General features: G+C 36.1%; 1 protein-coding gene across 1 annotated transcript in view; it reads right to left on the minus strand.

Moving 5' to 3' along the window:
- Nucleotides 1-12,403, minus strand: part of OCA2 (OCA2 melanosomal transmembrane protein) — a 167,219-nt gene that overhangs the window by 125,230 nt on the left and 29,586 nt on the right. The window contains exons 6-8 of the mRNA XM_017818343.1: nucleotides 9,000-9,157; nucleotides 7,584-7,666; nucleotides 7,095-7,248 (exon numbers count right to left, since the gene is read on the minus strand). Coding sequence (XP_017673832.1) covers nucleotides 7,095-7,248; nucleotides 7,584-7,666; nucleotides 9,000-9,157 — 395 coding nt within the window. The remainder of the gene's footprint in view (nucleotides 1-7,094; nucleotides 7,249-7,583; nucleotides 7,667-8,999; nucleotides 9,158-12,403) is intronic.

A 12,403-nucleotide genomic window follows, 5' to 3' on the forward strand; every position in this document is an offset into this window, starting at 1 on the left:
TGGAGAGCCTTTCATCCCTGCCATCTCCTCTCTTCTTCACATCACTTTTCTACTCAGAATTTTTTTCCTCTTTAAATCATGCCATAACACCTCCCTTCAAGCCTGCCCCCTACACTTTCATGTTTTTTCATTCACCTTTGGCCTTGCTTTTGCTGAAAAAAGACACTGTTTGAGGCCTCAAAAAGAACTGTTTGGGGTTTTTTTTGTGTGCATTACAAGTGTATGTGTGTTCTAACAACTTGTTAAAATTTTAAGACTTCATGGCTCTCTACCCCTCTGGTTGCCGTAGGCATGGTAGAAGCTGAACAGCAGCATTCAATTAAGCTAATTTAATGTTCTATTGCATCTCTCAAACAGAAAAGAAAGGCACCAATCCACAAAATACGTAGTATGCAAGGCAGGGAAAAACATTTGTGTTTGTCAGTCTTTCACGAATTGAACAAAATACAGTTCAAAATTAGGTTTAAAAGGCAATTGAAAATAGAAAATGGACATTCGGGAATTAGTTTTTGCATTTACTGTTGAAAATATGATTCCCATTATTTCAAAAAATCACATTCTGTGAAAAGTGGAGCCTGGGTAACAACATCTTTTAAAATAGACAGTCCTACCTAGCCCTTAGAATAGCAAGCAGCACCATCCAGTGGCAATTTTTTCCTATTAAGTTCTTAATTAGGGACAATTTACATACTTCAGAAGTATCATAGCACCCAAAATAAGGTATTTTTCTTTAAAGCAGACATATTTAGAGCACAGCTGGACTTCTACCAAGACAGATCTAACAATTAGACAGGCAATAGTCAGCATAAAGTCAATATTCATATTGGATTAACACAAAATTGTTATTATAACATATCAAGCTGGGATCCAGCTGAGAATTTTGTTTGCTATTATACTGCATTTTTGTTTGAATTGAAACTCAACCCTTCCTCATCTTTCAGCATTTTGCTTCCTTTACACTTCCTTTGCTGCAGTTAGGGCAGGTAAAAATGACTAGTTTATCTTACTGATGCTGGTTCTGTCCTTTTGTAGTCTCCTTCTTGGTAGCAGTGGCTCTGCTCTACACAAGCAGTAGAAATCCTGGCACCTCAAAGTTACTGATTCAATGCTCCACATAAGAAACAACTTGTAATGCTCCTGCACAGCTGCTTTAAAGTAACTTTGAGCCTCTCAAAATGCACAGAGGTCACAGCCTCCTCCTAAATTAGAGAAAGGCATTAAGGAATGACAGAAAATCTTGACTGTACCACTTAATTGGTAGCTCAGTGACAGGCTGCTCTTTCTGGGACAATATCTAGGGTACCACTTGGTGAGTATTACACTCTGGACAGAGGGATCTGCCCTATGTCTGGATCTCCTTGTTAATCCAGTCCTCCAGCATCTAACGCACCAGGCTTTGCTGCATCTATCTGCTTGACATGCCTTGATATCATTCCCAATGCACACCCTCAGTTTATGTCCTAAAAGCTTTACTCACGTGGACATCGAGAGTGCCCTCATTATAGTGCACCATTTCAGATAAGGGGGAGGGGAAAGTAGACTTTTGAACAGTAATCATGCTTTAGGGTTATGGGGACTCCAAATTGGATCCAAAACCACTTGCTGCCCAGGACAGATTGCAACTAGACTGCTCCAGAAGCTAGATTTCTATTCAAGATAAGTTTTACTACTAGATTTTATGGTTTAGGTTTCCCTACTCTGGATGTAGGTTCTGTGCAACCCCCCAGAGTTACAGCATTTATGACTTTTGGGCTCTTTTACTCCATACCATCCCCAGACCGGAGCGCAGATGAGGGGAAACTTTTATTCTTGCCCGGGGACGCATCACTTAGACTTACAAAAGAGAGTAGATGGTTTGTTCCAATAATCACACCCTAATTTTCTGCCAAGTCCTACAACAGTGTTTTAATTCCTCTTCACAATTTTTTCGTCCTAGAACAAATGCAATCAATAGCAGTAGGAATATCTTCTCTCCCACAAGGGCTAGGGAGTGCAGCAACTACTCTTTTCTTTTTTTACATCATCTTTTCCAATAATGACTATAGATTTTCTTCTGTTCCTTTGCTACCAATCTTTTGGGAGGATATATGTGGAGGTGGGAACATTCTAATCCACACTCTTCTCAGTCTATATTTAAAGACCGATCAATACGAGAATGGATGGGAACTGAGAAGCCATGCTGAGTAAGCTGATCACTTCTGTGATCAGTCACAGTTTCTGTGACTTTCCTTATCAGGAAAAATCTCCCTTAAGATTAGCCTATTGCTATCACTTAGTATTATACTTCATATAACCAATGAATATTTCTCTCCTTTGCCTATTCCCTCTCTAGAGCATAATTTTCTGATGTTATAGCCTCATTACTGGAAATAGGCAAAAACTGGACTGCATGAGCATAAATTGCAGTAATAACATCTTATTTCATTTTTAAGTGTTTCCTTCAAGGAAACAGTGGTTCAACCAGCCCACAATGCTAGAAAAATAGTCAGACTAAACCACATAAAAGTTTTGTTCTCTGAAGCTAATTTCTGCTGGTTAGACACTATTAAAAATCACTCTGCTTTGAGTTAAAGAAATTAGCTTAGGGGATGTTTATTCATAATTTAAGCTAGTTAATAATAGAAAAGTAATGTGGAGAGAAACTGACATACCCTGTTTCCATTAAAGTAATAAAAATTGTGATTATAAGCCCATACTTCATGCTAGTAAGAATCTAGAGCTTTTAAGGCCAGGTCTTGCACTTTTAAATATTTGTGTTTTAAGAAGAAATACAGACATGTAAATGTTATTCAAGATGACAGATCATTAAAATCCTGTTTAAAAGATCCTGTAAGATCTTTTTTAGGAATACTTACAAGACAGGATATGAAGCTAAATAATAACACCTGTGATAAAAAAAACAGACCTATGGAGACTGTCACAGAATTTCTGATACTTGCTTGTAACACTTTTCTGCTATTTCCTATGCTATTACTATCTCCTATTTTTTGCTTATTTTTTTTATAATTTAATGTAATAAATTTCATTCTGCCTTTTTTTCCTGATTAAATGAAATGTTTTATAAAATAGCTTTTAAAAGGCCATTACTTTCATATTTGCTTCTGCTAGTTCATTTAAGTAGCATAAACAGCTAACGCTCCATTCTAACACACAACACAAAACAAATACATTATTAAAGGAAAATATTGGACAAGAGCACACATTCATTCATTTCAATTAATGAATTAATGAGCTATAACTGATGTCTAACAGTCCTCCTTACATATTTCAAATTAATGAAGTCTCAACATAGCTGTGAATAAGCAGTTAATGATTACTAATAAGAGCTTTAGCAATTCAAGGAACTTTTCTGAATACCAGTAACACTTTAACATTTTAACAGATATTTTAAGATAGAGGTAGACAGATAGATCTCTTTTTAGTGTAACCGATGTATTATACAGTTCTCTGTGTAGGCAATACAGGGAAAATGGGACACATCAAAGATATCTAACTGTATTTATCTAATATCTAACAATAGATTTTACCTTCACTACTTTTCCTTGACCATGCTGTATGACCAGAAACAACCATACACCACTGCTTGTTGAATCTGAATGAATAGTCACTTTAGTTATACACAAAGAAAAATGCTTTTCTGGAAAAAAGAACAGAAATCAAAGAAGGCAAAAGATAAAATACACTTTTAGCTGAAAGAACAAAGATATTTGGAGCAGAAAAGTAAAAAAAGTATAAAAATTAAATTTTCTAAATTTTTGTTTGTTTGATTTTTTCAAGTTCTCAGTCAAAAGAAGCTACACATTTTGAGGATCAACACTAGAAAAAACCTATCTGAAAATACATTGCGAACTAATTTAGTAGAGCAATATCATGGTAGAACTCAGTACATCAGCACTTTACATCAGATGTCCCTGTGGACCAACATAAAAACATACTTATAGCCCACCTAACCTGTGCTCCTCAAGTCAGACAGTAGAGCTGAGATCAAAAAAGGTAAACCTCTCTCTCTCTCTCTCTCTCTCTCTTTCTTTCTCTCTATTTCTTCCACTTTCTTCCTTTCTCTCTTTCTAAGATGCACCTGTTTGAAATTCTTGCATAGTGGATGCTTTCAAGAACAACATTAAATACATTGTTGTATTCATCAAGTCTATAAAATAGTAGAGATTAGATTTAAGAAAAACACCACAAAAATCAGAATGTTTTTCTCCTTTGGGAGAAGGGAAGGGATTAGAAGACTGCAATGCAAAGAGAGAACTGATTGATATTTAAAGATAAATCAATTTCAAGAGAATTAATATCTAGTTGCTGAAGAAAAGGACGATTGCATGAGAGGAAAAAAAAGAAAAAAGGCCTCAGATTTCAAACAGAAAATGTAACTAAGATATGATCATCTAAAGAGAATTAAAAGCAATATGCAAAAATTTCAAGAGGTAGAGTAGTAGAATTGCAAAGTAAGGAGTTATTCATGTTTATGGTAAGCATGAAAATAAAAATCATTAGAAATTAAGGAGGAAAAGAGGCATCTTCTTTTACCGGACACATATTTGTATTTTATGAATTTTTGTACTTTACATGTATATATTTTATGCAATCAGTTTCAAAGAAGCAATACTTTAAATAAATGCCTGAAGAAATTAAATTCAACAGTTTAGGATGTTTTCTGAAGAACAGCACTTTCTGAAACTTCTTCACTAACAAAGAAAGACGCTGGATATACAAATTTCATGCTAACATAGAGACAAAGAGCTGCTTCAAAGCAGAATTTACCCTGTGTCTTTACAGTGGTAAAAGTTTGGAGATGACTGTTTGCAATAAATGCACTTCAGTTTCCAACTGGAACCTCTTACTTCAGCTTCTCCCATCATCTGTATCTGCAGGATGCAGAAGCTCTTGCAGCCTGTTCTGCACAGTCCTTGGTGACTAAGGTAGCAAAGACTACAGGGAGAAGGGTTAAAAGATAAGGACAGTGTGGTTGAGCAGCTTGTGGGCACAAGATCTATGATTCATGTTTGGGGAAAAGGGCTGTGCTGAAGGAACAGAAGGTATGCCTTTGTGTGGCTCTCATGATTTGGAAAGATAAAATGCTTCATCTTTCTCCATCTTTAAAGAAAGTATGTGAACATACAGCTCTAAAACTGGTTTGGGTGTCAACACTGTCTGAATTTGAAGCTATATTGCAAATAATAATTAATAAAATACAGGAAACTAATAAAGACTGATAAAAGATGGGGAGCAGCAACACTGAAAATGAAAATCCATTAAAAATTGCTCCCACAGTAACACTCATTGATTTTTGTAACAGTGATAATAGCTAATGGGATAGAGAGTGAAATGTGTTGAGAAAGCAAGACTTCAGTCACCGAAGTTATAAATACTGAATACAAGGAAAGCGACTATTACATATTCTAACAATATTAACATCCATTGCTTGCAAGAAATCCACGAGGGAACCATATAACACTCCAGTTTTGTTTCTGTAATAGTTATTTCCAGCTTAAAAACTTATAGTTTAAAACTTACTCTGGTTGTAGCATTTGTCATTCCTACAGATGTTATGGAGAAAATAGCTAACATCATGACAAAATACACGACTTTCCACACCTTAAATTTCAAAGAAGTTTACTTCTAAGAATTCATTTCTATCTTTGAATTTGCAGAAATAATTTTTCTGCCCACAACAGAAATCTTTCCTTGATATTTTCACAGAAACAATAAGTTAACAAGCTGTTTTAAAGCTTTTTCTTAAAAACAACAGGAAAACAAATGCTTTCCCTATCTCTGCTTTTCAGTTTCAAGCCTTTATTTCCTTTTCCCCGTGCATTGTTCCAAAGCAGCTTTCCAGGAAGCAAACACAAAACCACCCTTTACATACATTTAAAACCTGATGCTTTTGCAATTGCTAAAGAGTTGCATAGTTGGGGTTTTTTGGAATATAAAAGCTGCACTTAAAAGTATTAAGATTACTTTGATGCTGTGCTGCATGTCTACATATCTTTACAGTAAAGTCTAGTCCAATCCCACTCCACACTTAATATTATATCTCCTTCCTCATTTATAAGGTACATAGAGGCATTTTTCGGTCCATAAAGAAATCACCATTGCTGAACAACATAATCTAAATGTCTGAAGCATCTGTCGTGTTGTGTGCATCCATTATTGATATTTGATTAGGTGGTGTTCAACTACCTTACCATTTTAATGGGTAACAAGATGAAAAACTTAAAAATATGCAAGACGTGGAAGAAAAATGAGCGTGTGGACATATTCACTATGGAGCACCTTGTAGACTTGATTTGATTCATTTCTTTGTTTCATACTAATGTAAATCGGATATGATTCAACTCAGAGAATTCATTGACAGTGTGAAAGCTCATATGAATTAAAAACAAATTTTTAAAAAACGTTCCTCCCCATCTGCTATTTTTTTTAAGTTAACCAGACAGTAAGTGTTTTCAGTTCAAATAAACCAGTTGGACTTCTGTGTGATTTCTGACTCTTTTTCCATTCTTATTGTGATACAATGCATTTTCATTGGATTTGGTACCTCAAGGTTTTGGAATGACGTTGCAATGTATGTTTAAAGTTCCCTGTCCCTTGAGTTCATCTTAACTCAGACTTCAATTTTCTTCAAATAATACAGTGAAAGAATGCCTAAATGTTACTTAATAAAAAGTGTGTTCATTTTAACCTTTTAAAATTACACTAAATTCACAGCTTGAGGTACCTTAGAAAAGGCAAATAACCAAAGGAGTTTTTTCTTTTACCTTAAAAAGTAATTAACTTTAAAACAAATTTTTCACACCTTTTACAAGATAATACAGACGTATTATCACTCTAATGGCCAAACTATAATTCTCTTGAAATGTTAAAGAACTTCTAGAACCTAATAGAAAAATGTACAAGATCACTGTAACTTGCCAAAATCAGTTAAAATTCAGAACAATTTCCTCACACATATCTTATTCATGCCATTAGCAATACTGATGGTACATGAAGAAGTAGCATACACATTTTAAAATCATATCAAAACCTAAGAATGAAACCCTTCCTTGTGATCCATTTACAATGCAGGGGAAAAAATAAGATTGGCTTACTTCAAATATGATCAGCACGTAGACACCTACTAAGATGACGGATGCAACTGTTACTTGTGCCTCTATATTTGCGTGAAGGTATTGATGCTTCATGGAGAGAGGAACGCTTCCAGACTCCTGTAGGAAAGCTTGAATGTTTACAAAGATGGTGCCTCTGGTGAAAGGAAAAAAAGTTTTGCTTATTCCTGGAATGAAATACCATTCTGCTTTTTTGTGCATTAATTTTATCTTGAGTGCCTGTAAATATATATGTTATATCTTTACAATTGCAAGCAACTCCTCAAACATTTTCACTCTATCCCTCTAAATAGTTTGGAAAGTAACTTAAGTACAAACCAGCCTTGTAAATCCTTTTAAAAAGCAAGAAGTCATCCTTTCCTGCCCCTCTGAATCAGGCAGCAATAGACTATTTTTAAAACATTTTCTATTCCTTCATAATCAAGTCTATGTAAACTACTGCTTCAATGGATCATTTTTCAGTCAGCCAACCTGTTTGGTATCTGAAAGGTTCTAGTTGTGATGATTTGCTGATTTCTTCTTGAACTTAAGGGTAGAGACCAGTTGTATACCACCTGCAAGAGAGTCACATTTGGCAATATTAACACAAGTCAGTGATAATGATATGCCTCTGATCTAAGGTTTTATTCCTCCTTTTCTCTCTCCTGACTATTTAGGAGAATTTTTTATGGGTCAGGCATAATACATATCAGTCTAAATTAATTCCCCCTGACTAGGTATGCTACAGATGTTGAGATTGGAGCAAACTCATCCTCATACCTTCACTCAATCAATGAAATGACAGACACCTCTTGGAGGTCCTCCAGAGGAGGGATGCCAAATCACACATTGCATTGACTACAAGGAGCATCTAGGGCAGACAGGGTCAATGACTACAACATAGTTCACTTCTAAAACTGACTGGGAGGAAAACTAACGTCCATGAGGCAGAGGCAGTGAAAAGTACAGAAGCAACATCATGAACCCAAGACATCACGAAGAGGACTTAGTAGAAATTCAGTGAAGAAAAAGTTCCTTTAGTCATGGATCACCACTGGAGTGCCAGCAGAGGTGGGCTGCTGCAGCCAGCTGTGCTCTGGCTGCCCCACAGCAGCACAAAGGCTGCTTGGGGATCACTGCCAGCAGCACAGGTTGCAGCAACCTCCTCATCACAGGGCTGGGTGGTTTAAGAGGGTAATTGCTGTTGTGGTATTGTTCCCCACACTGAGGTAGTGGGACTAGTCTTTTGCTGTAGACTGTGAGATGGAGTGTAAGTGGGAATACTGATGGCATTGTTCAGCTGTGCTGACCCTGGTGGAGGCAGGTCAGCCTGTCGTATACAGAATGAGAGGCAGTTGTTTTTACGTCAGTGCTATTTATTAAATGATGAGGCTTATTTTTATTTTTCAGTGATATCCAATGACAGGCTGTAAAAAATCCTCTTTTACCAAATTGTCTGGGAAGAGCAGAAGAAACTTGTTACAAACAACATCAACAACGAGAAAGCCTTAAGAGAAACAAAGCCAATAAATGTGACACATTTGAGAAAATAATTTGCAATGAAATGTGAAAATGTATTTCACTGAGCACAAAAAGGCACTTTGCAATCATTTTTGCCTTCAAAGACAACTTTTTAAATATTGGCAGTTTTAAACACGTGAATTTCCATGCTCTGTGTCAGCCAAGAGGCATAAGTTTTGTGAAATTTTAATATAGAAAGCCAGGGGAAGTCTTATAAAGGCAAAAGAAAATGTAACTTTACTCTTACTACAATAAGTTTTCTAATGCTGAAGTTGATACACTTTGCAGCAGGAAAAAGCACAACCACTTAATTCACACAGTGGTGATGGAAATATAACTGATAAAACACACCTCAGAAAAAGTGAAAGAAAATTTAGACGCCATCACCTGCTGCTGGCGTCTCCTCCTTGATCCTGTGTCTTCATTCTGGCTGATTTGTACTATGATGTATTCTTCTGTTTGCTCATCAACTACATGTGCTCCAAATGGGCCTCCTATGTCTAATTTCAACAGAGCAGAATCACGAAAGTCGGTCAGATTCATAGCTGTTAATAAAGTTAAGGTGTAACATTTCCAGTAAAGATGAGTATAGGCTGTACAAACTCTAGGAAAAAAAAATAGATTGGTCAATTTATATTGAAAAACACATTCTTCAGCTGAAATGCTTCAGAAACTGTGAAAAGAACAGAATAAATGTCTACTTCACCGAGCAGTACTGTTTTGACCAAGTTTCTTAAGAAAACAGGAGTTACAAGTTCAAAACATGCACCTCTCTGGTGACTTTTGGGATCACCAGTCCTTTCAGAAGCTATTGCAGATATAGTAAAGCTTCAAAATAGCATACGGAACTACACAGAGAGATAGAGAAGTACGGCTCTTTAAGCGCTTGTACTAGTTGAAAGGCTGCACTGTTAGCTCAGCAATTTAACATCACAGAATTTGTACCGGTGAAAACACTGTAGAAATTGTAGAAACTCCAACCACAGGGAAAACTAAATCAATATCCTATTAATGTCAGAGGATTTGTTTCTTTGGCAAAGTTTTGCTCACGATGTTTCAAATATCTGAAAGATGTATTTTCAAGCTCCTCTTAGTTGTTCTCACAGACTCCTTCACCTCCAGCTCCCTCATCTACTTTTTCTTTTTTTTCCTCCTTAGATATCTCATATGACATGTGGTGAAATTACATTCCTAGTCTAATATAATTGAGAAATCAGCCAATCATAACCCACAAACCCACTGAAAATTCTCGTTCTATTAGTCCCAAAGCATCTAGGACTATTTAAACCTGGTATTGTAATAGTCCACTCCTGGCATGGTTGAAAAAGAAGCATCCCTGGGGGTTGGAGAAGGCAGGGGTTGGGGGGAGGAAAGTCAGAGCTTTTAAACAGTTCACAGTTCATTTGTTACTGTACTAGAGCTATACTGTAATTGTTTTGTGCCCATCTGTTACAGACAGAAAGTTAAGATATCACACAAAACAAAAAAAAAAAAACTAAACAAACGAACAAACAAACCCCCCTTGATTTTACACATTTATGTTCTGTTTAAATCATAAATCTTAATCATGTGCTTGAGTATTTTAATGGTTTTAACACCTAACATTTAACTGAGCTTACTACAAAGAGTGAACCTGTAAAAAATAAATTGTATATCTATCAAAATAATTTTCCCAAAAGATGTGTTGCCCACAGAACTCAGAGACTTTAACAAGAGAAGAAAAAACACAGCATAGTTAGAGGGACCCAGAGCAGTGCTCTGCTCTGCCTCCAGTGAGCCTCATTAAGGCCATCCATTTTAGATCACTGTCTAATGGATAAAGCTTTGTGACATTATGCAGAGGTCCTTCTGGATCTAGTAAAGAGTAATCTCTCACAGTAATCTAAAAAAGACCCTAGCAGATCTAGTGGCAGGTGGGCAGCCAATGCATTCAAAGTAGTATAAATGTCACCCTGCTTAGCAAGGCAAGCGGAGCAATCACCACCAGTGACACCCACATGCCATTCATTAAAAAAATTAACCTCCCACACATCTATTTGCTTAAAGAAATCACAAAAGTAAGGATAAAAAGATAACCTCACATGCAACAAATCAGGAGATCAAGTCAAATTGGAAGAATTTACACACATAGCCCTTAGCAAACATAAACAGAAATTACAACAGTTCTCTTTTGTTTCTGAAAGTTTTAAGTGTCATTTGATATTACAGTCTTTCTGTCCTGATTGATACATAATAATAGTATCAACTGGAACTATATCTATACCTTTAGCTAGAGATGTTAATTATAACTTCTAAAAGATCTGCTGACCTGAAGTCATTAACCCAATGGTTTGGGACAACTTTTGACAGTCTGCCTTTTACTAGGAGTGTAGCAATTTATGTCTTGAAAAGCTTCAGGTGCACATAATTATGGCAGCTTCCTTTTAAGAAATACTTCTAAAATAAATCCTGTAATTACCTAGATGACACATTCAGGAGCTATTAGAAAGGATGTTTAAAATTAAAGGGGGGGAAATTAAACCTTATTTTCAAGAAGAGTGGCTTCTTCCTTCTTTTCCTTTCCCCACACATTCTGTGCACTTATAAAACCATCAGAATGATCTATAGCAAAAAAAAAAAAGGTTCTCCTTTGATTGCAAGTACAACAGAACATCATTCACCAGTCTGCACTGAGGGTCTGAAATCCCATCAAAATTATCTTTTTCCAAACAATATTTAGAGATGCTGTCATAATTCCATTGTTAGACTGCAGGAGATAGCAGCCTTTATGAAAGGTGGAATCAAAATAAACCAAAAGAAAACTTCAGACATGCTTATATGAATCCAAATGCAACTTTTTTTTAGCAAGCTGATCTTCAGAATGTTTTTGTTCTGCTTTACTTTGGTTTTATATTTCCCTTAAATTGCCAGAATGTGATTTTCTCTAAATTTTAATCATTCAAATATGACCAACTTTTGGGGAAACTATCTTTTTATTTTTAATATCTCCTTTTATTCTGCAGCTTAAGCATGCTTTCTCTCTTCTGAACTTTTTCTTTGTAATGTGGCCTCCAGTGTGTTCCTTTAAAGCAAAAAATCTCCCTGACATGATTTACAGCCAGAGCTCTTCTTTTTTATTTCACTTCCGCTAAACTGCCTCATTTTGATGTAGTTCTATTCTTGAAACTACATTACTGCTGTGAGTTAGCCTGTTAAGGGATTTGGGTTTGTGTTTGCTTTGTGAAGCATTACACAGTGGCTGTCTTTGTTTACACCTGGCACCAAACTGGGTCTGCTGCTCACAGCTAAACCAAGAACCATTTTTTTTCTGATCTTGGTGTTCTGACTAGTTGGTCTTAGAAGGTATTGAAGAGTGTGTGAGAGTCAACTCATATTACTTCATTTTTATGTGGCTCGTGTAGACAACATGATAGAATGGGATGCAGTATCTAAACATTTAAATTGGTATTCATTCACCATAGTTTACGCCTATGTACTGTGGACATCTGCATCTGAGTTTGTTACTTCCTTACAAACAGTGAAAAGAGCGTTTTTAAGATGGAATTCATTGCTTCATTTTAGACTACTAGGCAAAGATGAGAGGAATTGCTCACGAGAAACGTCAGTTCTCTCTATTAACTATAAAGAGAGCCTACAATGACTAATTCAGGTGTAGCTGAGATGAGTCACTCCACAAAATATCTAGTTCCTGTTCTACCCTTCATCACGTAATTAATTCAATGTACAGAGGCAGACAAAAAGCCACGTTTGAAGGAGATTCTCTCTTATATTTGTATGCACATGGCTGACTT

Source organism: Lepidothrix coronata, unplaced genomic scaffold (assembly GCF_001604755.1).
Source record: "Lepidothrix coronata isolate B3197 unplaced genomic scaffold, Lepidothrix_coronata-1.0 Scaffold68, whole genome shotgun sequence".
Classification (NCBI taxonomy): domain Eukaryota; kingdom Metazoa; phylum Chordata; class Aves; order Passeriformes; family Pipridae; genus Lepidothrix; species Lepidothrix coronata.